This window comes from Diorhabda carinulata, chromosome X (assembly GCF_026250575.1).
Source record: "Diorhabda carinulata isolate Delta chromosome X, icDioCari1.1, whole genome shotgun sequence".
Lineage (NCBI taxonomy): Eukaryota > Metazoa > Arthropoda > Insecta > Coleoptera > Chrysomelidae > Diorhabda > Diorhabda carinulata.
This window is the reverse complement of record NC_079472.1, coordinates 15,509,540-15,535,759: the sequence shown is the minus strand read 5'-3', so window position 1 is coordinate 15,535,759 and position 26,220 is coordinate 15,509,540. Positions and strand designations below refer to the sequence as shown.

Here is a 26,220-nt window from a genome sequence, read left to right as displayed (position 1 = left end):
TTTTGTTTTTCGTATTAATAAGATTTCTTCCCGCCTACTTCTCGATCATATTCCCTATCATTTCATCATACTCTATTGCTTTTACAATTTCCATTTATCTTAGTTCCTTTCTGTATGTTTATTAGTCCAATTAAATCAGTATTTCATTCCACCATCTGAGAGGAAAACCTGTATATTCCAAATATAGGTAGATCTTATGATACGTTTGAAGTATTTATAGTAATTTTGAATTCTGTTTGGGTGTAGAAAACAACCCCAAAAATCATTTTTTCATTTATTGCAAGTCTTCGGAAGCTACGATTAGTCTTATTAACCGAAAATTGATCAATAACTGAATGGTATGTGGCCTTTTTGATACGTCACATATACAATATTTTTTCATGTCGCAACGTCATAAGCATATTTTTTCTATGGCTCGTTTGACCAAATTTACACCCCTTTTTTAAATGATACCACCCTCGCATAATGGCTTCGCTACTTATAATACCTACATCTCGTCGAATCTTGTATCGAGCCATAACGATGTAGTTGGTAAGGTTGTCGAAGTGCTCAATTTCCAACAGGGAGATCGGAGTTTCGAAACCTCTAATTTTATTTTTAAATAAGCCACTTACTCTTAGTCCAAGGGATAGCTACAAACAAACTCACACATACAGATGAATCTAATAAAAATTCATTTTTTCATTTATTTATATTTAACAAAATATTTATCAACAATAATCTTTGTAACTAGACGTTGTTCAGAAAATAAATAACAACAAACAATCATTTGAAAGAAATAATAATAAAGGAATTCCAAAACAAGAAGTTTTTAATTTATTTACAATTTATTGAATAAATTTGATCGATTTTTATATGAATACGGCTTTGAGATTTTTTTAAAACTTTCCTAAGTGTTGATGAATAATAAACAAATCAAATAAATTATGCAATTCCTAATGAAGAAATGAAATCCGATCATCGTTTAAATTTTAACAAAAAATAAAAAATTTTTTTGTGCCATATACCACAGAAAAAATCATTGATAGACATCCTGAAATGTAATAACATAAAAATTTGTTGTGCACTGATGTCTGTAAAAATTCACATGTATTAAAGCTTCAGTGTTAATTATTAAAATTCTTTAATATGGTAATCATGACAGTTGATATATTGTGTATTTAATCACATAGCCCTTTTCAATAAAAAATCGAAAATATTCAGTTTTAAACTTATTTTGGTTGTAAAATTGGATTAATGGAAAAGAAGGAGTTTAATTGAGTGAAGGTGTGGAGATTCTTACAAAAATATACATTACATTCTTTTAATATCAAAAATTTAGCACCTTTCGACCAACAAAGGCAAATTGGGCTATTTTTACAAAGCCCATATCAAAAAAATCTCCATATAAGATATAAAATTGTGTTAATCGATATTTTCTAATGAGCCTAATAGAGATAATGTTCGAATCACTTCTGCCTTTTGATTGTCGCTCAATTTTTCGATAATTGCTACTACAGCATCCAAAGCAACATCAGGACAATCCTAAAACAAAATATTATAATAATATTAATAAATAACGGTGGGGGAGGGAAATATTCAACAATTCTTACATCTAATGTCGATTTTATTTTATTTATAACTGCATCTTTTTTTACAGCATGTATATTGTGATTTATAATAGATTCGTCGGCGTTCTTTGCCAATTGTTCTTCGATCCATTGAACCACAACTTCGTTTTTATCCCATTTGTATCCCTAAAATCGAAAATATATATATATATATATATATATATATATATATATATATATATATATATATATATATATATATATATATATAATATAATATAATATAATATAATATAATAAACAAAAATATTATTCCATTTACGTTGAAACTAGAAGAGTTTTTTTAGATAAAATACCACTCTCGGCTTATAACTGATAAGACGAGGGTGAAAATACTGATAAACACTCTTATCGGTTTATTTCTGTTAAGGGGATGTTTACGTTACAAATAGGGCAGATAATAAGATCCTAGTAAAACTGCATTCTTGTTGATTTCTATATTAGTACCTAATAAAAGTGGTAAATTTTAAAAAATTCGTTGTTTTATTTAAAAGTTGATAACATGTATAAGGGGTGTAAAAAAATACAGCATATTATTTTATTGAAAACAAAGTAAAAATATTTTAATACTAAATCTGAAGCATCGAAGACAAAAAAAAAGAAAATTTACCTGTGAAGCGCCTTTGTCTTCAACAAACCATCTTCTTAACATAGCTTCTCCCTGTCCTATCGCTAATTCCGGTTGTACTTCCCTTAGAGCTTTGATAACTCTTTCTTCTAAGAGACGTCTCCTTAACCGCCAGTATAATATCGTCCTTGATTTTCGCCACGGCACTATATCCTGCAAATAAGATATTGAGAATGAACAGTTGACAGTGTCAATGATAATCCCATAGGCAAAAAAAGATTTACACCCCGGTCATTCAACTTTTTACTTCTTAGACCTGCAAATTTCAACACAGTAGAAATGAAATCATCATTTGAAGCTAATATATATTATAGTACCTCTAATTTAAAGAATGATGTTAAAGAGTTCAAACTTACATTTATAGCTCCCTTTTCTAACATTTTTACCGGCGTATCGTGTAAATCAGCAAAATGTACAGATACTTGATGGTACATTGGTAACAAAAAGTTTTCTCTTTGTTGTATTTTCTTTTCGATATCGGCGATTTCTGGTAGTTTAGGTTTTTCTATTGATGCGGTGATACTTGCCGAGCGTTCTCTAGGTAACGACGATTGTGATATGCTACCTGAGCGATCGCGCGGCATATCTCTCGATATTTGCGCCAATTGCTCGTCCAGTTCTTTTACTATGGGATCAATACGATGGATCGCTTTTAATAGATCTTTTTTGCGGAATTTTATTTCTACTGTCCCTTCAGGTTCTAGCACACCACCTCTAAAATATCGAAATCCATTATATGTATATTACGATAATGTGGAAAATATTCAATACCTGCTGTCGTTATCAGCGTACATTTCCATATATCGAGGATTAATTGTTGAATCTACGACTACCCAAGCTCCTCCTCGAAGTTCCGCATTAGGCGGAAGATAAATGATAACTGGTTGTTTATAATGTCTTAACTCGTCTACTATATAAGCTCCGAATTTGACAACTTGTTCGTACATGTCTAAAATAATTCAATAATCAAAAAATATTGACATAATTTTTTTAAATGTTTACCTTTCATTCCACCACTAAATCCTCTCCAATTGGCGAATATTATTAAGGGGATATCTTCTTTTGCAAAGTCTTTGACAGCCTGTGCTGTTTTGTAAGCTGAATCAGGGAACCAAACTTGTCCAGCTTGAGAAACCGTCTGAAAATACGAGAAGATATATTATCTTAGAATAAAAAGTAATGGGTAAAAATTATATACCTTTGCTTCTGAATCAAAATTGGCAGGATCGGCTGGTAATGTCAATTCCACCGTTCGAGTTTCAACTGCGATTACTCCTACCGGTATACCTCCCAATCTCGCTCGACCGGTTACGACGGTTTGCGCCCACGGTTTCATTACTTCCGACCAAGAACCTTTATCGAAAAATCCGCTTTCCCATATTGTCGGATCATCTATAAAAACATCAGTCGAATAAATATCGTTAAAATTATTTGTGACTAATGAAACTTACTCGGCGATTGTCTACCTTCGATCATCCATCTCGGATCGTAAGGCGTTTTCGTCGGGGTAAACGTAACTTCTCTATCAATCGGATCCACGGAATTAATTATTGGAATCGGTGAAATTTTATCTTTCGGTATATAAGAGAGCCATTGTAATATGGTGTAAATACCCTCAGAATCGGTTTGTTCGGTTTTGTAGCTCACACCATTATTATGCATAATTTGAATGCCACCAAGTTGATTATTTGATGCATACACTTCCCTTCCGAGGAGCTAAAAATATTACAGAAAGTAATAAAATAAATCTAAAGATACTAGCTTTTTATCTATCATTTACTTTATTTAGAGCTGCGTATCCTGTAAGGATAATATGAGAATTTTCTATTTGAATGACTCTTTGACCTAAGCGTACTAAATAGGAACCGATACCAATTGATCTACAAGAAACCATCGAAATCGTAACGATTTCTTCGTAAGCACACGACGTTTCTCCAGCTATTAAACCGGCGTATTTTAAATTTTCAACGCCGATTCCGTCTTCTTTACCTGTAGCAAAAATTACATATTGATTTACTATATACTACTGTATAATATTGATTGATTAAACACGTTTGCAGTATTGCGAAAAGAATTTTTTTAATGATAGAACTGAAGCAATAGATCGATAAATGTACCTATAACATCTGTTATTTTATAACGAGATTCGCCTTCATCTTCTATGAGAACAGCTCTAACCGAATTGGTGGTACTAACTTTGGCATAATCTTCTGGGGTTAGATACAAATATCTAAAACCTCTGTCAGGTTCTTTATTATCTTCCCACGCAACCTACAAAACAATATACTATAATTCATTCAATACGGATACTTTATTTGTTAGTAAAAACTAAAACTGTACCCTAAATACTGCTTTCACTTCTTCTGCCAGTCCTATTCTAGCTCCAGAATTAGCTGCGAGATATATCATGGGAATTTTGCATTTTCTAGCTATTTGACTGGCAAATGCGTATACCTGAAATTGTACAAAATATTTTGAACTCGGTACAAAAAATCTATCCACTCAATACACTATTAGTATTTATTGGCTATAAACCAAATTATCAAACGCCAACACCAGCTTTTACAAAAATATAAAATACGATATTTATTACTCGACTAATCTTTGGTGTATTTAAAACAATTGATTTGCAGCTGAAAGGTGGCAAAAGTGAACGTGATTAAAACAAAATTAATAATATCGACCTTTGTGGGTAAACTTAAACTTTAATTTTAATTTCACTAAGGGGTTTGAGAATCTCTAAAATTTTAATTTTTCTCAATGGGTAATGCAAGAAGAATTGATCACCATCAGCAGGGAGAAGTTCAACCAATGCTATCAGAAGTTCTTGCAACAATGAAAATATATAGAGAGAATAATGTATATTACCTTATCTTCTCTTGGTCCAAAAGATCCAATTAAGTAAGTAACATCGTTGGCAATAACGATGATTTTTCTACCAGAAGGATATTCCGGAGTATAAAGTGTAATTCTCCAAGCAACCATACCGACGTTATTTTCACCAGGTACCCTTTTCTGTTCCAATAATCTCGATTCAGTTTCCGGATCAAATATCAATTCCACACAATCCATCAGTTTATCGGGAATTTTTATATTTTCTGTATATAAATAAAAAAAAAGAAAATATATATAATAATTATTGTTAATTTCCAAAGTTACATTTACCATTCAGCCTCTCTCGTGTATATTTTTTCCAATGCAAATCTGTCATTTGTCTAAACATATCTGGATAATCATAAACGTAAGTTGTGCCTATAGATTGCGCCTGGAATCTCTTCTGTTGTAAATAATCCTTTGGTATATAAGGTGTGGATATCGGTAAACCATGTAAGGGTCCCTGTTTGTTTCCGTACGCTTGGAATTTAATTATACCCGTTTCTGGATCAGTTGCTTCCGTATACATACTAATATCCAAAAAATATCCGCTGTCGTTAGCTATATGAAGACGAATTTTAGAAGTAGCGGCGTTTGGGAGAGGTCTAATTGTCAAATTTATTTCTGCTTGGAGAACTCTAAGTTTCCAAAGACGAGGGCCGTATCGCATCACGAGGTTCGTAACTGCTTCTTCGATCTAGAACGTATCAAAAGAGAAGGAAAAAATGACAACTAAATTTAATTTTTTTTTCTTTTTACCTTCGCCGGATCCATAATAACTGTAGGTATAAACGTGAGGAAAATATGATTGCAATCAGTTCTTTTAGAATGGGGATGAGAAAAGGCGATTTCTAATTCGTCCATCGCTTCTAACATAACACGTTCCCCTTCGTTCTGAAGATATTCGAAAGAAGCTTCTTTGGTTATTAGATCCGAATGTCTGATGATGGATCTTATGAAAAATCGATAATCCATAACTTCTTTTCCTCCAGCTCCCTTTAAATAAAACAAATCGTATTTAGTTTTAAGAATAATTTTTATTGTAGCTATTTACTTACCTTGGCTTTTCCAAGATACAGGTGCATTTTTTGGTTAGATGTAGGCAAAGCTTCCAATTGATACGATCTCATTCTATTCATTTCTAATTGGTAAGCTGAAGCTGGTTCTAAATGTCTGTATATCCTGTCTTCTACAAATCCTTCTCTGGCTCTGTTCAAATTGAAAATATCGTTGAAACCCCAAAATGTTAAATTGTTGAATAATTTACCTGTATGAAAAGAATTTTGGAGACTGTTTGTGTTTGAGTGGTGAAAATGTAATTCTTCTAATATGGCGCGATAGAAGTTCGTCCTTATGTCTTGCACACCAAGCTGCAAACATTTTACTCATAGATGAATCGTCTTTGTCCCCTTCATCTTTGATACAAATCATCAAAATGTGAACTGGTTCTTCAATGATTTTTTGATCAATACTCGGTCTAAACAATTTTTAGAAAGCGAATTTTAATAAAAAACGAAAATTCTTGTGATAAAAAACAATTTACATACCTTCGGGCTTCCAAAGATAAACTGACATTTATCGAAGTGCTGTTTCCTCTCGATTCTGAACCGCTTTCCACGGCATTTAAATCTTTCGCCGAAATGGTCGCAGGACTAGCAAAATCTTCTATGAGATCGAAAATTTCGTCTGCGCTTTGTTCGAATTGTTGGAAATTTTCAAAAGCTGCCATACAACCGGTCCTGTGGAAATTATCCACAATTTTCAATTCGTTTTCTGATTCCAAAGTCTCTTTTGTAGTTTCCATAGCCGAACTTAATTTGACCAATCTATTAGGGTGCGAAGGTGGTAGAGTAAACGTGAAATGTACAAGTGGCACTTCTCCGCTCAGTTCTAAATGTTGTAAACAATTGATATCGTAACTAGTATAAGCTCTCCTGACGTATACTTCTAAAGCTGCGTTACACACTGCCCGGTTAGTGTGATAAAAGAAATCATGGAGAATATCGAAGATTGAAGTTTCTGATACTATCAATTTTTGAAGGTTTTCTGGATGGAATTCCTGAGTGAATTGAAAAAAAAAACAGTATGTAAATTAAATTAGTAGCCAATTCAAAACAAAAAGAATAATAAAAATTGGACAATGTATATCGCATCTTACCTGTCCGTACATATCGACGGCAGACAAGAATATACTTTCCATCTGATTGTGCCTCAATTCATAAGCGGGTTGGTGAGCGGCAATTAAAACTTGTCTCGCTCTCAAAGCCACTCTGGAATGTTCGCTTCTGTTTAAAGATGTTAATTCAGTTAGACAACTGGCCAATTCGTCAGTTAAACCCGGTTCGTTACTCCACAAATGATCGATAAGCATTGTTACTAGAAGATTTTTTTTAGCTACTTGACTGTGCGAAAATATCGTTTCTGTGACAGCTGCCATCTCGTCTTTATGTTTGTCACGTAAAAGAGATACGCATTTATCATAGGAACTGTGTTGAAATTGGCTTTCGACTTCGTAGTATTGCTTTAAGAGTTCTTGAACGGCGTGTTTCATACGACCACGAATTCCATTGCGATATCTAATAAAAATATTTTGTTAAATCAATAAGACTGCTATTAGAGGCAAATCAGGCGCCAAATATCGATATTTGTGCATAAAATACAAGCTTCTTCAATTAAAAAAGAAACGACAATCGAGTTTATTTCACATGTTCAAAAGATCATTTGGGAATTCATGAAAATCATCGAAAACATTAAAACGGGTAGTTTAACTGAAAATTCTGTTCGAAGAACCAAACATTCATAAGAAATTATGGTAAAAAAATAATACCTTTGAACCAGTTGTATTATTCCTTCGGTAGCTAAAAAGAACGCATCTCTTTCGGTTCTTTTCGTCATGCTCGCGGCGTGAGTATCAATAACGCTAGCAATCTGAAAATCAAATGCATAATAATATTTTATTGTCGATTAAAGTTGATATTTTACCAACCTGTTGACTAGGAAACTGCGCTAAAACAGAGGTAATATTTCTTTCGTACAAAGCCATCAATCTCCTAATTTTCTTTTCAACTGCTGTGGGTATGCGTCCCGAAATAGAAGCCATCACTTCTTGCAACTCCAATAAAGGAAGACTCGGATCTCTCAGTGAAGACATGAATTTTTCAATAACTTCCCTCAATCGTGGAGCGTTATAAGGATCGGGTAAACAATAACCTAAAAAGTGATAATACAAAATAAATGACAAAATATTTGTGTTTATATTAATCTATAAACAAATTGTCAGTGTCAATATCATATTTTGATAAGAACTTCGAAAGAAAATTCGAAACGTCCAAATTTATCTTTCTTTTAAAAACTATCAAAAAAAGTAATTTTGAAACAGAAGAGACCTAAAATCAAGAACATTTAGATGCATTTATATACGTATTTTTACCTCCTAATGTATTTTCTAAAGCTGCCCTGTAACTATTATGAACGCGGTTCATCTTTTCGGGTACTACCGGTTGCGAAACGTCCAATTCCGGAAAAGGTCCTTTGTACAATACCGCTTTCGTTACTAAACTAGGATCGTCCAGGTCCAGGGACGCTATAATAGATCCTGCATCTAAAACGGCTCCCGGTCGTTTAACGTACGTCACTAAACCAGATTCAGCTGCCGTCAACGTCATCACCATTTTCATTACCTAGAAATCGTTAAAAATACAATTAATGACATATTTGTACGTAGATATATCATATTACCTCAATTTCGGCATAAGCTTGTCCTTTATTAACGTGCCCACCGTCTTCTATAACATATCCGATGAGTTTACCAGCAGATGGTGATCTCAAAATTGTGGGATCGTTTTCTTTTTCGAAAACGCAAGTTTGGTTACCGATAACTATTCGATATCTATCAACTTCTTCTTTCATGTAGGTAGTAAAAGAGGCTCCATCGACAGATAATAATATTCCTAAAAAAATTCGTATATTATATAGGTATTTTAAATAACAAAGGACATGTTTAATGAGTGGATCCCAAAGAAACATACTTTTGCGGGTAGTGGGTAGCTTTCAGGACAACCTCGGGAATGGCACTGCAGGCAATAACAGGCATAACACCAATAGATCAAATGATTACCGAAATAAACTACACACGCGATAACAACGAGAACGATCAAAACAGCAGAGCCAGAGGAAGAACTCTAAGAACGTGGCAAAAAAGTAGGGAAAAAAACAACGAAAACGTAGTGGACAAAACTATTAATAGGTATTATCAGTTGATGGTAAAATGCGAACACCGCACAACTGACTACTTCTTAAGCAAATTTTGTCAGGATATAGAGAGTTGTGAGTTTCCAATACATATACACCGTGGAGCACACTATTTTCAATTGCAGCAAGTGGGAATGGAATAAAAATGAGAACTAAATCGCGTGATAACTTTATAGAGACACTAATTGAGAGTAAAATAAATTAGTATGTAGAGCAAACGATAAGGAAAATCATGTCCAAGAAGGAGAAAGACGAACTAAGTCGAGTAAAAGAAAATCACTTACAGGTCTCGAATCCCTAATCATCATTGATGGAAGTAGAAATAGGGAAACTGATCCACTAAATAAGACAGTACCTACCATAGCATTTACGCGGGCCACTTAACTAGTGCGTGCTCTAGCTTTGCCCTTTAAAAATGGATATTTGTTGGTATTAATGTAACTATTATCTTTTTGCTTAAACTTACCTCCATCATTTAATCTATGTATCTCAATTTCTTTAAAAGTACCATTCATTTGTAAGAAGTAGGTATTAGGTCCACTCTTTGTTGCTTGTACTTTATATTTGTTACTAAAAAATGTTAATTCGTTAAAGCAATGAGGGTTTGAAAGTGAAAAATATTGCAATAAAGAAATAATGCCACTAAAAAAATAATTATTTTGAACATTCTATTAGGCGAAAAATAATGTCGACTCTTATTCAATAGTCGTAATGTATTGGGGATTACCAAACGTTTCGATTAGGATAGCTTCTGGTCAAAATGGCAGAAAAAAATCTCAAGCTCTTTTAATACGAGATATGATCAGGAAATTTGGTGAATTATTTTATTAAATTAAAAATGGACATTAAAACTTGAATCCTTCAAAAACGACTGGAATGACGTTCCTCTGTTCTGTTTTCTCAATGTCAGGAATGGCGTTGTAACGTTTCCCTTTCAATACTTTTAATTTTCAGAAAGATTCAGAAGTCCCGTGTTGCCAATTCTGTAGAGTAAAGCGGATGTGAACGGAAGACTTCCCACAGCCATAAACTCCCGTATCAAAATGAACTTCTGGCACAATGTGTTGTTATAATGCAGAACTCCTTTTTTCAGACTTTAGGATGTTACTGACTTCTAAATAACTTGTACTATTTGTTTTCAATCTATTATTATACAGACTTGAACATTTTCTGGCCACATGAAACTTTTATTCAAGATCCATATTTCACGACAAACACTGACCACAATCTCATTAAAACGGCTATATTAGCAAACTTACAAGCGGGAATGAATGAGATCAAATTTGTTGCTGCTTGTTTCAACACACAAGGGTATGAGACCACGCTAAATGAAATGATTTTATTTGATCACATCTCGTATTTGAACATTAACTGGTAGGGTTGTTGCATCTACATATACATAAGAAGTTTTGCTTCCAGGATTAAAAAAAAGAGGATAGACAGAAAACGTTTTTAAAACATACCCGTCGTTGATCAGTTCAACTTCTACGACGTTGGTAAGGGTATTAGAGGCCTGGATCTGACCCCTCTCCAAAGACGTTTGAAATTCTTGGAAACAATTTGTGATAGTGATATCGGCGATATGGATCGACCCACACATTACACCCAACATTATATCAGGTTTTTCGGATTGCATTCTTTCCGATATTAATATATCTAACCAAGCCGTGTCTATCGTATTCTCTTGGAAACTTTTCGTTTCCAATAACGTTATCAAATATTCTACGGTAGTTCTAAAATCACCTCTAATCGATAATTCTTTAAGAGCGATTACTAAATTTTCCCTAGCCTGTTCTCGATTTTCGCCCCACGAAAAGCAGTGGCCGAATTGCGAATCGGCGAACTCGTGCAAACCACCAGACGCCGCTACGGAAAAATAACCCCAAACGTTTTTCGACGAACGGAAATTTAATTCCTGAACTGTTCCGGAACTCGGTTTGAAACCTAAAAAAAAATATAATCAATATAATTTGTTTCCATTTTATTAATTTCGATCTGTTAACCTTCGTCCGGATTTTCGGATGTTATTCTTGCCGCGATAACGTGTCCCCAAGGTTGAGGTTTATGTATGGGCTGATCAAAATCTATTTCGGAAATACCCCATGGAGATTCTCCGTATAATAAACGTATATCTTTGATGTAGTGCAATGGTAGACCCATGGCAATCTAAAAAAAATAATTTAAATCATTTTTGGTTACAGTAAAAATATTCGCATTATTATTGTCAACAGTATAAGGGCGCTATTTCTTCGATGCCCATAAAAATGGTTGGACATTCACCTGCGACCAGATATTTGCCTACGTTTTTTTGTGGATGTTCAGCATGTATGCTGCCCTCATAGCTTGGAATTGCATCGATAGATCCAAGGGTGACAGACCCGGTAGGACTTCAAGGGTACTAATTAGAGCCGTACGATTAGATCTTGTGATGCTGAGAGACGTGTACTCTGTCCAGTACATAATGGTTCAATATGTGAGAAGAGGATTAACCAATGAGGTGTAAATCCAGTGGAGGATCTCCATTTATTTTGTTGTTTTCGTAGTAAATAGGTTTGGACAAGTATATAAATATAATTGAGACATAAATTAAACAAATGATCTTTTTAAAAATATACATACTTGCAATTGAGCAGCAGGTAAATTGACGTCAGACACCATTTCCGTACAAGGATGTTCCACTTGAAGTCTAGGATTCAATTCCAAAAAGTAATACTGTCCAGATGGATCATATAAATATTCTACGGTACCAGCTGAGACATAGCCTACCATTTTGGCCAACCTTACCGCAGCCTGAAATTAAGTAAAATTTGCGTTTCTTTGATCTGATATGATCAGACTCAATTCAGATTGATGATTATTTACCCTTTCCATGTCCTCGAAAACTGATGGTTCGGCAATGACGGCGGGAGCTTCTTCGATAATTTTTTGATGTCTCCGTTGAATTGAACAATCGCGACCGAACAAAGATATTGCGTTACCGTACATATCGGCCAAAAGTTGTACTTCTAAATGCCGAGCGCATTTAGCCAATTTCATTACGAATATCGGAGAACCGGGAATTTCGGTTTGTACTTGTCTGAACGCCGCTGGAAAGTCATCGGGGTGTTCAACTTTTCTGATACCTTTACCTCCGCCGCCTTCTGAAGCTTTTATCATAACCGGAAAACCGATTTTGTGGGCGGCTGCTAGGCCTTCCTCCGCCGTGTGAACGCATCCTTTAGCGAATAATTCCGATGATATTTTTATTTTTTTACCACTATATTGTGCAGTTAGACCTACGACGAACAAGAAATTTATTAGGAATCGAAAAAATTCATAGAGTTAATATTAAAGATAGATAGAGCGAGTTTAAGTGGGCACGAACTGCCGATAGTGAAAGAAAGAATATCGGTATACCACTCTCTTTCTCTCTCTCTCTCTCTCTATTCGGATTGGATATGACGTTGAGTGGTGGGAACATCAAAGAAATTAGAAGCGCGTAGAGAAAGACAATGAGTGGCCAACAGATACTTTTTCCTTCTCTTCCAATAGTATAATTCCGTTTACATTACGCTCATTCTATATTTAGTATCTCTATGAAAAAATCTGAAATTATAGAAAATATAATTTATTTTTTGTAATACGACAAAAATATAAAAACAACATTTAAAAAAATATAAAAATAACGTTTAATTAGTTGTAAAAAATTTGATAATTATAAAATTTAATTGGAACAATTAAACCACTACAAATACTGGAAATAATAATTAATTATATATAATGAAGAGACTTACCAGAGCCCGACCAAGGTAAAGTTGGTACTTCGGCTGTTTGTGCTACCAGAGACGAAGCGATTTTATCTCCCAATGCCCACATCGCTTTTTCATTGGGACCGATAAACACGACGTTATTTTTGTGAAGCAGTTCGGGTAATTTCGGATTTTCTGAAGCGTGTCCCCAACCAGCCCACACGGCCTAAAAAAATTGATATCGACGATACGATAAGGCGTGTTTTTACCGTACGATTAGACTCTTATCATACCTGCACTTGACATCTAACCGCTATATCGACGATAAGTTCGACGTTGGCGTAATTGTTGTTATTCGTACCGCCGGGAACGGGAACGTAATGATCGGCCATTTTGATATATTCGGCGTTAGCTTTTAAATCTTCCGGCGTTACCATTACCACGAACCTCACTGCTCTCTCGTTTTTAAACATTTCATACGACCATCGACGAACTGATCTCATGCATTTTACAGCTGCTATTCCATTGTTGGCAATTAGAACCTTTAAATGGAATCGACTCATCAATATAATGATTGTATAAGTTTAATTTATAGATTTTTATTTTGCGCGTAAAAGTGGAGAGTTTGCTACGTATTGCAATAGATGCAATAAATCTCCAATGATTCCATATAGTTATCGAGAGCAGCGGAAAGTTGTTTTGTGGAGCTATTTTTTCACTTAACCATCGATTTCCGCAGAAATATTTTTTTAATATCAATAATAATTATAATAACATAATCTGGTGGGTTTCCAAAATTGAAAGTATACTGGTTAAACCTGTAGATATGTGACCTTCAGTGCAACACTCGTATGCTAAACTTATGAAATTATACTTTTAACGAAAAATAAATTAATAATCGTTATAGTCAATAAATGAAGGATAATTAATTTGTTCGACGCAGAAGACGAATTGTATTTTGCTAAAATAATATCAATGGAACCATTAATTTTTTTCACATATCCCACTAATTCAAGATGATAGTTTGTAAAAATATTTTCAATACGATAGTCGGAATTACCTTATTGATCACTCTGGTACCATTGAATCTCTTTACGAATTCTTCGGGTGTGGCTACAGTAAAATTCTTTTCTTCTTGTCTAGGATGTAGCATAACAGTGCCCTGAGACATACTAGGTCTGTAAAAAATTAAAATCATCTTGTTTTGGTATCGTTATTCGTATATTTATCGAATTTGTCGTTCAAAAATAATTGAAAATAAAGAAAAAAATTTTGCAACCATGATACGTTAGATAAAAAAGTGATTGAAGAGATGCTATTCCATCGAAAACAAATTCAATATTTACGGACGATATTAAGGTCGATTTACATAGGTCCGTTGTGTCGCAGTTCATTTTTTATTTGTATTCCCACTTACTAGTGGTTTCTCGAAGCCAGATAAATATTGAGTTGATTTCAAACGATCGGGAATAAGCATTCCACCATTTTCCATCTTTATATATAAAATACTTCTGGTAGGATAGTGTATAAAAACTTTATTTTTTTTGTTGAAAAATCAAATAGTTTAAAAACCGCAAACCTCAGTAACCTATAAATTACGAGGTCTGCCTATTAAATAACGATACTAGTTACGAAAAAGTGTTTTATCCTTCAATATCTTTCTATACGATTTTTCCATTGATTGAAGCAGTGCTAGAAATCTTCTTTGGCAAGGGCCTTTAGGAGCTCTGCTGTTTTTTTTTGCTTTACCGCTTCCAACGACTCGAATCGAGTCCCTTTCGAAGCAATTCTAATCTTTCAAGGAAATCTGAACATACCCGTTGAAGCAAAAGCTTTTGATCAGGAGTCAGATTTTTCGGCACCAACTTTTGTCATGTGTAATTCCTCGTGTAAAATTTTTCAAAACGTTTACAGCAATCGGCAATCATCCGGGCGCTCATTCGACGATCTGCACGCACAATTTGGTTGATTTTGGTGACTGTTTCCGGTCATGGGGCGACCTGGGAGCTGGTCATCTTCAGTAATCTCTTGAGATAGAGAATTGTCCCAGTAGACATCTTGCAACAATTTATAACACTCAATCCTGAGACCTCACAATATTAGATCATCATACAAAGGAAATAAATATACAATAGACGAATGTAACAACTCATTATCTGATCGCATTTACTCATTAATCAACCAGGGTAGAAAGTATCGATTAGTTTGCAGACAATAATGAACATGATCCATGTTAGATACCGAACATTCAGATCATGATTTAGTTAAACCAATGCTAGTTTCTGAAAAGTCCATTGAATACGCATTCGTCAAAATGAAAAAAAAACATCGCCTACGAATTTCAACAATGACTTAGACCGTGATTCAAGTCACAAAACTGTACCAGAACTGAGACTACAAGGATTCCACAGAACATCATGGAGTTCACATAAAATTTTGAGAAAAAAATTTAACTCCATAGAAGAGATTGCAAATACTAGTCTGGAATAATCGTAAAAAATGCGTGCACTTATTTATTTTCAATAGTTATATTTTTTTTACAGGCCAAACAATCTTTATTCAAGCACCCTGTAGAGAAGATCAGTTTCTTGTTATTCAAACTCGATTAAAATATTTAATTGTTTTTTTCTTTAATTCCATCGTATCGAAATTAATTTATTTACGATAGTTGAGCAAGAAAAAAAGCAGTCCAAGGTGACCTTTAATGTCTTTCAAAACATGGAATTCTTATAATCACATTTGGTTGAGGACAATTAACATTTTACGTCATCTAATTTCTAAATTAGCGATTTTTCTTTAAACATGCACGTTTATTCAAACAATTGTTCTTCGTTTTTTTTTAATGGTACCCATAAGAATTACAAAATTACGGTAGAATATTTGAATATTTTTATTTGCGTGCCAAAATATTTTTTCTTGTTCGTAATAAAAAGTTGTGGTTGCGAAATTTTTTATGTAAAAGAATGAAAAACATTTCTTGTTAAATAATTGTCGTTCAAATTTTTTGTTACTGGAATCAGTTGTATATAACGTCATATTATCTTTAACAAAAATATGATACAAGGTTGTGAGAATAGTCTAGACATACATCAACCAGATTTAATCCATTTAATATTTTCATTTATTTACAATACAATCAAATGGTGAATTTTTCTGATTATATTTAATTAATGTAAAAACTCAATAATTACATACGGACTTTGTTGATAAAAGCGATTTTTGTAATACTAAACCACTTGAAATCCCAATTTTTCGACCGATATAATCCATAAAATGGACCAAATCACCAAATTTTTAAATAACGGATACACCACTTACGTTAGAGTGCTAGTTTGTTTGATACGTAGCCGGGTGTTATCTTGGTGGAATTGTTCCCATTTTTCTTCTAAATTCTCACTAGAATTTTCGACGTGCGTTAAAGTGATATCGGGCGGATGTGATACTTCGATTTCGTCATCTCCTTCACCAATTACGAAACGTTTACTATTTCGTCTCCGGAAATTCGCCTTCATTGTTTCATAAATGTAATCACAGTCTTCACAATTATCCTTACTGTTTTGTAAATTATCGATATTGTCACACGTAATCAATTCGACTTTAACCGAATTGTCTTTTTTGTTTGTATTATTATCGACGTTTCTATTAAACTGATGTTGATTCGTTATTCCGCGGTAAGAGAAGAAATTGATGATAAAATTGAAATAACCGAAAAAAGTCTTTAACCAATCGAACATCAAATGTGTATAAAAATGTCTCTTTTTATATTAGACTAATTATAAGAAGTAAAAATGTCAGATTTTTACATTTAGTTTTGTTATGTGAACTCAACGTGTGCGAAGGTAGTAACACAAATCAATCCAGTTCATCAAATACGTTAACTTTTAATGTCAATATGTTAACTTTCTAAGAACCATTTTCCCTATATTCTCCAACATAATAAATCTTATTCGATTATAGTCGGGATAAGCTTTTGTATAGAAAAACATTCAAAGGAAGCCGCTCAATCCTTATTGAAATTAGATTTAGACCAATTTCTCTGAAACTCGGCACAATTATAGTTTGAAGCAAGCTGATTAAAAGTCTAGATTGGAAGAAATCTCCGCAACAACCCTCAAAAATACCCCTAAATTGTACGAGGGGGAGCAAGGGAATTGGTTTTGGCTAACTGTTTTGAAACCTGGCACAATGATGGTTCAAAGAAAGTCTCAATTGTCACGAAGCCCCATGAGCCTTTCAATTTCCCCAAAAAACCCTCAAAGAGTCCAAGGGTATCATAAGATGAGGGGTTTCGGCTAGTTTTTTAGAAACTTGATACAATAATAGTTTGAAGGAAGCAACACCCTCAAAAATACCCCAGAATTATCCGAGAGGGAGCAAGGGAGGTGGTTTTGGCTAACTGTTTTGAAACCTGGCACAATGATGGTTCAAAGAAAGTCTCAATGGGCACGAAACCCCATAAGCCTTCCAATCCCACCAAAAAACCCTCAAAGAGTCCAAGGGTATCATAAGATGAGGGGTTTCGGCTAGTTTTTTAGAAACTTGATACAATAATAGTTTGAAGGAAGCAACACCCTCAAAAATACCCCAGAATTATCCGAGAGGGAGCAAGGGAGGTGGTTTTGGCTAACTGTTTTGAAACCTGGCACAATGATGGTTCAAAGAAAGTCTCAATTGTCACGAAGCCCCATGAGCCTTTCAATTTCCCCAAAAAACCCTCAAAGAGTCCAAGGGTATCATAAGATGAGGGGTTTCGGCTAGTTTTTTAGAAACTTGACACAATAATAGTTTGAAGGAAGCAACACCCTCAAAAATACCCCAGAATTATCCGAGAGGGAGCAAGGGAGGTGGTTTTGGCTAACTGTTTTGAAACCTGGCACAATGATGGTTCAAAGAAAGTCTCAATGGGCACGAAACCCCATAAGCCTTCCAATCCCACCAAAAAACCCTCAAAGAGTCCAAGGGTATCATAAGATGAGGGGTTTCGGCTAGTTTTTTAGAAACTTGATACAATAATAGTTTGAAGGAAGCAACACCCTCAAAAATACCCCTGAATTGTCCGAGAGGGAGCAAGGGAATTGGTTTTGGCTAACTGTTTTGAAGCCTGGCACAATGATGGTTCAAAGAAAGTCTCAATGGGCACGAAACCCCATAAGCCTTCCAATCCCACCAAAAAACCCTCAAAGAGTCCAAGGGTACCATAAGATGAGGGGTTTCGGCTGGTTTTTTTTAAACTTGACACAATGATAGTTTGAAGCAAGCTGATTAAAAGTCTCCAAGTGATCGAAATCCCAAAACGACGCTATCATAAGAATTTTTTAATAGTTTCCAAAAATTTTTCTTCATATACATCCTTCTATTTTCTTTTTTTCCATAATACCAATTTTTATGACACTTTCTGTCGAAACAAGACAAAAATCTGTTGTAATTCCATATGCATTTATCGCTTTTAACTTTATTACGGTTGTCATCGGCTGTAATGGTAACGTTGGTTCACAAGACAAATCTTTTGTATAAAAAATTCTGACATCCTATTGAACATTACAAGTATTATGTTGCTTTTATACCAAATGATTATAATAATAAGTATAGTGACAATGGAATTGTAGTAATTAAATTAATGTAACATTGAAATATATTTTCTTGAACAATTTCAAAATTTACATTTTAAATAACGATTAGAAATGCTTGCTAATGTTCAAGGCACTTAATCAATCTCACAGTCTTTTACGAAACCATCCTTTCAACAACAATAACAGTACAAGCACTCGACAATTAAGTGAATATTTAAAATTGGAGTAAAGAATGAGAATAATTCTTTTATCGAAAAAGTACATCTCACTTTGGATAAAAAATGACGAGACTAATTAAAAGAAGAATCAAACTAGGAACGGTTATCTTCTCGGTACTTTAAGACATCTACAAGGCTGGACTTCCAAAGGCAAAGACTTTGACCAAAGGCTGGCGTTAGAGAACCCCTTCAACTACCTAATTGACAAGAGGAGTCGAGATAACGATTGAAAGGACTCGTAGGGAGAGGATCTAAACTGGAACTAAAGTCTAAGATCTTCTTCAATCATTGGAAGACCAACAGAACATTAGCTTGAGACTAGCAGAGGTACTGCGGATTTAACGAGGCTTGAATCAACCTCTTTTTTCCCCGTTTTTCTAATAAAATTATATATGTTGAATATATTATTTTCTACATCGTTTTCTAAAGAAAAATCCATTAAAACTATAAAAATTTTTCAATGTAATTAAAAACCGAAGTAAATAGAAAATAATAACAATTTTATACTATTTAGGGTGACACTGATAAGCGACTAATTATATTTTAACGTTTTGTTCATATATTTTCTCGCGTCGAACAATTAAAAATATTTTCTATACAAAACTTCCATAATTGTACTAATTTGAAATATAATTAATGTGTACCGATAATGATGGTAGTTTCTCCAAAACGTAAACATTCGACTAATAATAATACATTTTCAAAGTTCGTTTGGTCATCAAACCTGTTCGAATTCATAATTTTACAATCGCTTTAACGATATACAGAGTACTGAATTTAAAAACTCCTCATATCTCCTATGTTAATAATATGTGAAAACAGTTCAATTTTCGCCCTCGTATGTGCACTTTGATTTATAAATATGTATTTTAGGTGCAATTATAAGGTAAAAAAATACAATACAAGAAATATACGTTGATAGAGAACTTAAAAACTCTATTAAGAAGAAATAATACGTGCCGAAATAAATTTAAATTTCGTTTGCTAGTTTTTCAAATAAAAAATTTAAATAATATCGTACTTACACGTTTATTACATTTTCATTTAAACATTTATTATTATTTATGAATATTATCTTACGCGTATTTGTCAACTTGACGTTTAGATTGTTCTAACCGCGAATTAAACAAATTTTGACAGGCAAAAATAATAACCTGGAAATTAAATTGTCATTCCGACTATTTATTAGGTGAAATTTATAATTCCAATGGATAGATACGTCCACGCAATGGTGTGGAAACAACTTGCAGAATATGAATTATCGAACCTAAGGAAATCCATGAAGGAAAAGCGTATTATTTAAGAAAGGACCTATTTTAAATGCGATACTATGAATCATTCGATTCCTGATTGTCTTTTGGTACACAGGAATTAATTTTTTATCGGTCCATTCTGTTAATACAGATACTATTGACTATAGTAATATTTTTTACGTTGTATGACCTTTATTGAAATAAATTTCTTTTCTTGATTTTAGGTCTCTTTTGGTAGAAAATTAGTTTCTAAGAAAAGTTAAAATTTTGGCCTATTTTTATAATTGAATGTATGTTTTTTTTATATTACATGGTTTGTTTTTTTATCGTATTGATGACACGCATATTAAATTTGATAAATTGTCAAAATAAAGTCGTTTATGTATATGTATAAAGCCAACATAATGACCAGAACTTACGTTCGTATATTTTTATTTCTAATTTTTCAATACAAACCTATATACGATTAAAGAAAAACGCAATAGCGAAATATCTATATTAGCAAGCATTACTAAAAAAATAATATTTAAAACGTAATTATTCATATAATTATTTGCATAATATAATACTTGTAAATATAACCTCCAAAATGTTACTTCATACTTTCACATCCTAGTTAAATTTTTTTATACATCACTCTTAATACTTATTTTTACCTAAAACCGAAACCATTTCGTAAAACCACGATGTACGACTATACAAAGCGTCACTGTAAGCGAATACGTTGATATAGCGGAAAACCGAATCTGACCGTTCGTTGTACGCAATTTTTAACAACTGACTAAAAATCTATCAGTCAACATTTTCTGTAGAAAATCAAACAAGTGTTTATAAATGTTAGTTTCAGACACGCGATGAGTAATTTCGCTGTGTCGGTGACCAATGAGAAAATAGAGAGTATAAACAGCGTTGCCATATTAAAAACCAGGAAATCATTGGTTGGGTTAAGTTTCAAACGAGTGAGAAGAAAAATGAAAAAATTGGGCATCAGTACAGGTCATTTTTTCTTTATGTATTACTTTTATTAATACTGGGAAGGAAAGAAAGAAAGAAACATCCAGGAAACTCGATATTTTAGTTATTTTAATAGTTGTATAATAATGCTGAAAATTTTGAAATTGTCGTTTTTCCTCAATTTTACAGTGACCCAAACGCTCGTGAATAGAATTTTAAAATCTTTTCACTATCTCTAGTAATATTCGTAGTTTCTTCGTTTTTGATAAACACTTTGTATAGGAATTTGGTTGTGTGTATATATTTAAAAATTTGTAGATCAGTTTTATCAATGAATTATTGAGTTTAATAAAATTGGAAAAATAACTAGTACTTTCTTGTACAAAAATTGACTTGGGCGAAAGGTTGAAAATTTTCAATTGTTCTCGGCAACGCTGCACCGAAACGTTAATTCACATTCGGCCTACTAGACTTGCGTCAAAGAATCGAAAGATATCATTAGGCTTACGTTTAGTTAGTTAGAGAAGGGATAATCAATTATCGGCGAATCTAGGAAATGAGGATGTATAAAAATATATTTCCAAATTTTCTAATATCCGTTAGATAAATATAATAAACGCAGTAAAATCAATTTGCAATTTATTGCATTGGAAAAAAGCGAAAAATAAAATATTTCTTACATTAATTTATTGATATTAACGAATTTATTGTAGATTGTGACGATTAGATAAAAAAATTATTATTTTTAGATTCGTAAATTATCATAAATATATACATAGTGACAAAAATATAAATTGTATGTTAATAATCAATAGTACAAACAAATGACCAAATTAAATTTTGAATTATTGTTAACTCCCTTTTATTATCAAGATAAAAGTGCGTAAATAATTTATTATCAACTACTACGGTGGTAAATTATATATTACCCCTTTTAAAAATAATCATTTATTTATTTAAAAATTTCACGAATCAATCTTTATCGTCTAATATCCCGTAATGTAATGTAACGCCACTGAAGTTTAATACTTTTTTTACAGGTAATAATAATAAATACACACATTTGGTATTCGATAAAAATACCATGAACGTATACAAACAACGTTGCCGATTATAAATAAAATCCGCTACTATAGTACCAATATGTTTTAACAGCTTCATTCTAAACACGTTGACTGCCGTGCTTAATTGCAAATTTTAATGGTGCTGTTGAATTTTATGGGGAAGCATAAGTTCATTATTGTTTCATTTCGTTGTCGTACACAGTGCGGCCCTCTACGGGGTTTTCCCATCGAACATAGACGGAGTTTTTTTTTTTAAATTGAATTATTTTCTTGCATAATTGATCGCGAGTAAGTAAATATAGATATAATTGGAGAGGTTGTTTGGTTAACATTCCTGTTACCTCCACTCGACGAGACCGTGTCGAGAAACGCCTAGATCGGACATCAAAATAGACGACGAGTAATAACTGACTCATTGCTTTTGTAAAATTGATTTACGTAGAACAGGCGTTGTTCTCCCGTGGAACGATCCATTGTTACTGAATTTACAAAAAGCGAGTACAGCATAAGAGCTGTACTGCATACTTCTACTCTAGTCCGGTTACGGAAGTGAAACAATTTATGGCCCACCCTGTATTACACGTGGTATACTTTAATAAACTTTTGCACTTTTTTAATGGACAATTTAGTAATTGTGACTTTACTCTTGATATAATTAAATCGGGTTTACTCGTATGTAAAGGCCGTTCGTTTTAATTTTCGAAATAACAATATTTGAAACACACACACACTATTAAATATTGCATGTATTATTTCTTCTAAAGCAGTCATGTCGAAGACACGTCCCGCGGGTCGTTTCTGGCCCTTGGGTCGTATCAATAAGGCCCGCGATCGCAATGTGTCACAGAAAGAAGAATCTTGGTTTTTAGAGATTTTAAAGAAATTAAAACAGAAAATATCAGGGAATTTTGTGGGATTTCATTGTATAATTCAACAGGAATCATTGGCATCATAATTAAAATTGTAAATTATATAAATCAACGACAGTTTAGGCAATTTTTACAAGATTTGAACGAAAAGTTTTCCCTTATTTTACCGAAGTCTGTTGGTTCAATCGAGGAGTAGTTTTAGAAAGATTTTTTGCATTGCGTGTCCCTATTCAAGCTTTCATGTTAGGAAAAGGCAAACCAATTGATCATGACGATGACTGGTGGATTGATTGTGTTTTTTTGGTACATATGACTGATCTGAATATAAAGTTACAGGGTAAAAATCTGATTATCACTCAAATGTATTCATATATTCAAGCTTTTGAAACAAAGTTGAGGCTGAGGTGAAAAATCAAACTTTGGACCATTTCTCTCATTTAAAATCATTTGGCACAGCGAACCAAAAAAAATTGGATGAATATTCTCAACTCAATCGTTTTGAAGACTTTTACAAAATGAATGAAATGGAATTCCCACTTTTCGACAATCCATTCAGTTTTGAAGTTTTACAGGCACCAGTTCATTTGCAAATGGAGTTGATAGATCTTCAATCGGACAGATTAACGCTTTTACCTTTTATACACAATATTTAAAGAGTTTGGATAATTACCCGGAATTTGAAAAGCACGCAGCACGCATTATTTGGCCCAGCTACAAATTCAAAATTTAATATTGCAAAATTCAGTTTGACACCTCTGTTGTAGATTATTTAAGTGGTAGAAGTTATACTTCACATTGAGTACCTATCGTTTTTAAATAAACACGAAGTTCATTTTGTCTAACAAAGAAAAAGTGGATTTTCCAATATATCGATAAATTTGTTGTAATGATTGTTTGTTTTGTGATTAAATTGATATATGGTGATGAGATTAGTGTAAAACTGAAATAAATCAATTATTTCTATTCGTAACATATTTACGTTGCATGATTATATATTCGTGAAGTATTTCTATGTCAATATGACAAATCAAATAGTTACTACGAGAAAAATAATATATCTTTCATTTATTTTAATTGCGTAGCCGATTTATATGATTATAATATGACTTACTTGAGTTTTCGTCTTTTTTCTAACAATTCTTGTTTGGCCGCTACGCTCCATCCCAAAGTTGAGTAACCTCCTTGTCCGTCAGACGGTGCTGCCGGAGGGGGACTGTCTAATTCATCGTTTTGCAAAAATACGTCTTTCTCTTCATCGTCACCTAATAAAAATACTTATGGGGTCAACCAATTATTGGAACTAAAGGGTGGAAATGACCCCTTGTTTCCTTTTCATTTTTATTTCAGTCAATTTTTCTCACGTTAAACCCATCATCGACTTTGATAGCGGCCAGTTCGGAATTAAAGTCTGAATTATTAAATTTTTAACAACAGATACAACTTAAAAACGCGAAGATGGAAACATTGAAAAGGATGAAAATATATAAAAGGTTTAGAAGCTGAGAAATGTTCATGTTTCTTACCAATTATCCACTGTCCGTTTTCTTGCACATTATTTTCGTCCATTGTAGTTTTTAGGTTAAGTTCATTCAGTTGCTGTTCGGAAGAAGCCAGGTTTTTACTTTGTACGATATATTTTTCTAAAAAAAATACACGATCTTTCAGTTTTCGGATGTTTTTTATTTGATTTGATACTCGTACAGCAAAGAAAAAATCACATCTCATTCAAAGCCGAAAATCGCCGTTTCTTTGTAGCTTGGCAACTTATCTAGATTACACAGACTTATTTGAAAATTGATCTAATTCAAATACGAAAGAATACGGATCAGCTAATTTCAAATCAGTTCAGAAATAACGAATTTTAGAAAGTATCTAAGAATCGTTTTTGTACACTTGACCTACCACAGTGAACCTTAATCTACCTCAAAGAATTTGCATCTCAATTTAGTGACGTAAATATTTTTTTAAACAAATGGTTAAAATCGGTAAATAACTTCAGATATTACACAAGCTTTCCCAATTTAATTGAGACCCTGTATAATGAATCTTAAGTATTGAGGAATTATATAACGTCATACATAGGAAATGCGGACCAAAAATAAACACAATTATAGATTTGTAGGACCTCTGCGGGTCAAATATTTTGTATAAATGCGTATCATGCATGCTCATTATGAATTTAATTAGTACGTTATGAGGATTTTGAAAACACAATAGAATTTATTTGATTTGTACGTAAGAAATTTATTACAGTTCAAATATATATTCTTCCCATCAGGATCTATCCTTAGCAATGCATATGGGACGATAAAAAAGGATCCATTATCACATCCCCAGTTCAATTCTACTTGAACAGAAATTAAATGGCACGAAATTCGATGAAATGTTTCAAAGGAAAGAAACAAAATGCAATAATTAAGATCCAATAATTAAAAAAAAAAAGGAATACATGGTTAACATTTTATCAAGTGACGAAATTGTTTAAAAAAATATACTTATGTTAATATAATTGCGCGGATATGTTATCTCCGCTCAAATTTGAATAAAATTTTCGTTGTGTACTTACTTTTTACATGAAAAAATTTAAAAATAAAAATTCGTAAAATTAATCCGAAAATTGTAAATCCCGATAAAATTCTTATCCACATCCACAACGACGCGGGCACAACTACAAACTGAATAAATCAAATGTAAAATATCATCGAGTTTCGATAATCAAAATTGACCTTGCAAATAGGACTGTAGTCCAAAATATCCTTGATTGACTTTAGGTTGGTAAGATCAAAATGTAAAAACGTGTTCGTTTAGTGATAACTGGCGATATTGTGTTGGAAAATCATATGGTAATCGTATGTACATTCAATATTTTGTTTATTGATAAGGTATTGGTTATCGTTCGAAAAGAAATTAATTGAATAATGAATTTCACATTAATAATCATCAAAATGAGATAGCGAGACGGGGAACCGAATGATTTTTATTTGATCCTACGTACAAATTAGAGACGTTCGATTGTAGTCATGAAATAGCTCCTGGATTTTGTTATTTCATTTTTTTCCTTCAAGTTCCTTTAAGTCATACGAACAGTCTCTAATATTTCGAGCACTCGATTATTTTCTTCATTTCTGCGATTAATCAATCGCCCTCTGGAAAACAGAACGGTTCTGGTACGATGAAAAAATATTCACCAAATTATTCTTT

The 26,220-nt window shown here is 33.1% G+C and overlaps 1 protein-coding gene across 4 annotated transcripts; it reads right to left on the bottom strand.

Annotated features, from left to right (window-relative positions):
• Positions 1-672: 672 nt before the first annotated feature.
• LOC130902109 (acetyl-CoA carboxylase) lies at positions 673-25,857 on the bottom strand. 4 transcript variants are annotated; one of them, XM_057813944.1, is made up of 33 exons: positions 25,586-25,857; positions 24,543-24,659; positions 24,131-24,281; positions 14,152-14,269; positions 13,385-13,633; positions 13,137-13,317; positions 12,226-12,638; positions 11,983-12,153; positions 11,367-11,529; positions 10,827-11,307; positions 9,830-9,933; positions 8,851-9,062; positions 8,543-8,792; positions 8,099-8,322; positions 7,940-8,040; positions 7,271-7,688; positions 6,660-7,171; positions 6,380-6,589; positions 6,171-6,321; positions 5,872-6,108; positions 5,404-5,809; positions 5,107-5,336; positions 4,579-4,692; positions 4,356-4,509; positions 4,019-4,227; positions 3,690-3,954; positions 3,437-3,630; positions 3,241-3,376; positions 3,010-3,187; positions 2,595-2,952; positions 2,221-2,391; positions 1,593-1,736; positions 673-1,524 (listed from the first exon to the last, which is right to left on the bottom strand). In XM_057813944.1, exons 1-33 carry the CDS (start codon positions 25,665-25,667, stop codon positions 1,405-1,407), a joined length of 7,224 nt encoding a protein of 2,407 aa, XP_057669927.1. In that variant the 5' UTR covers positions 25,668-25,857; the 3' UTR covers positions 673-1,404. The 4 variants fall into 4 exon arrangements, with proteins under 4 accessions (XP_057669927.1, XP_057669929.1, XP_057669928.1 ...); XM_057813946.1 differs by lacking the exons at positions 24,131-24,281; positions 24,543-24,659; positions 25,586-25,857 and adding exons at positions 16,410-16,738; positions 20,789-20,997; XM_057813945.1 differs by lacking the exons at positions 24,131-24,281; positions 24,543-24,659; positions 25,586-25,857 and adding exons at positions 16,410-16,860; positions 20,736-20,993.
• Positions 25,858-26,220: the final 363 nt, after the last annotated feature.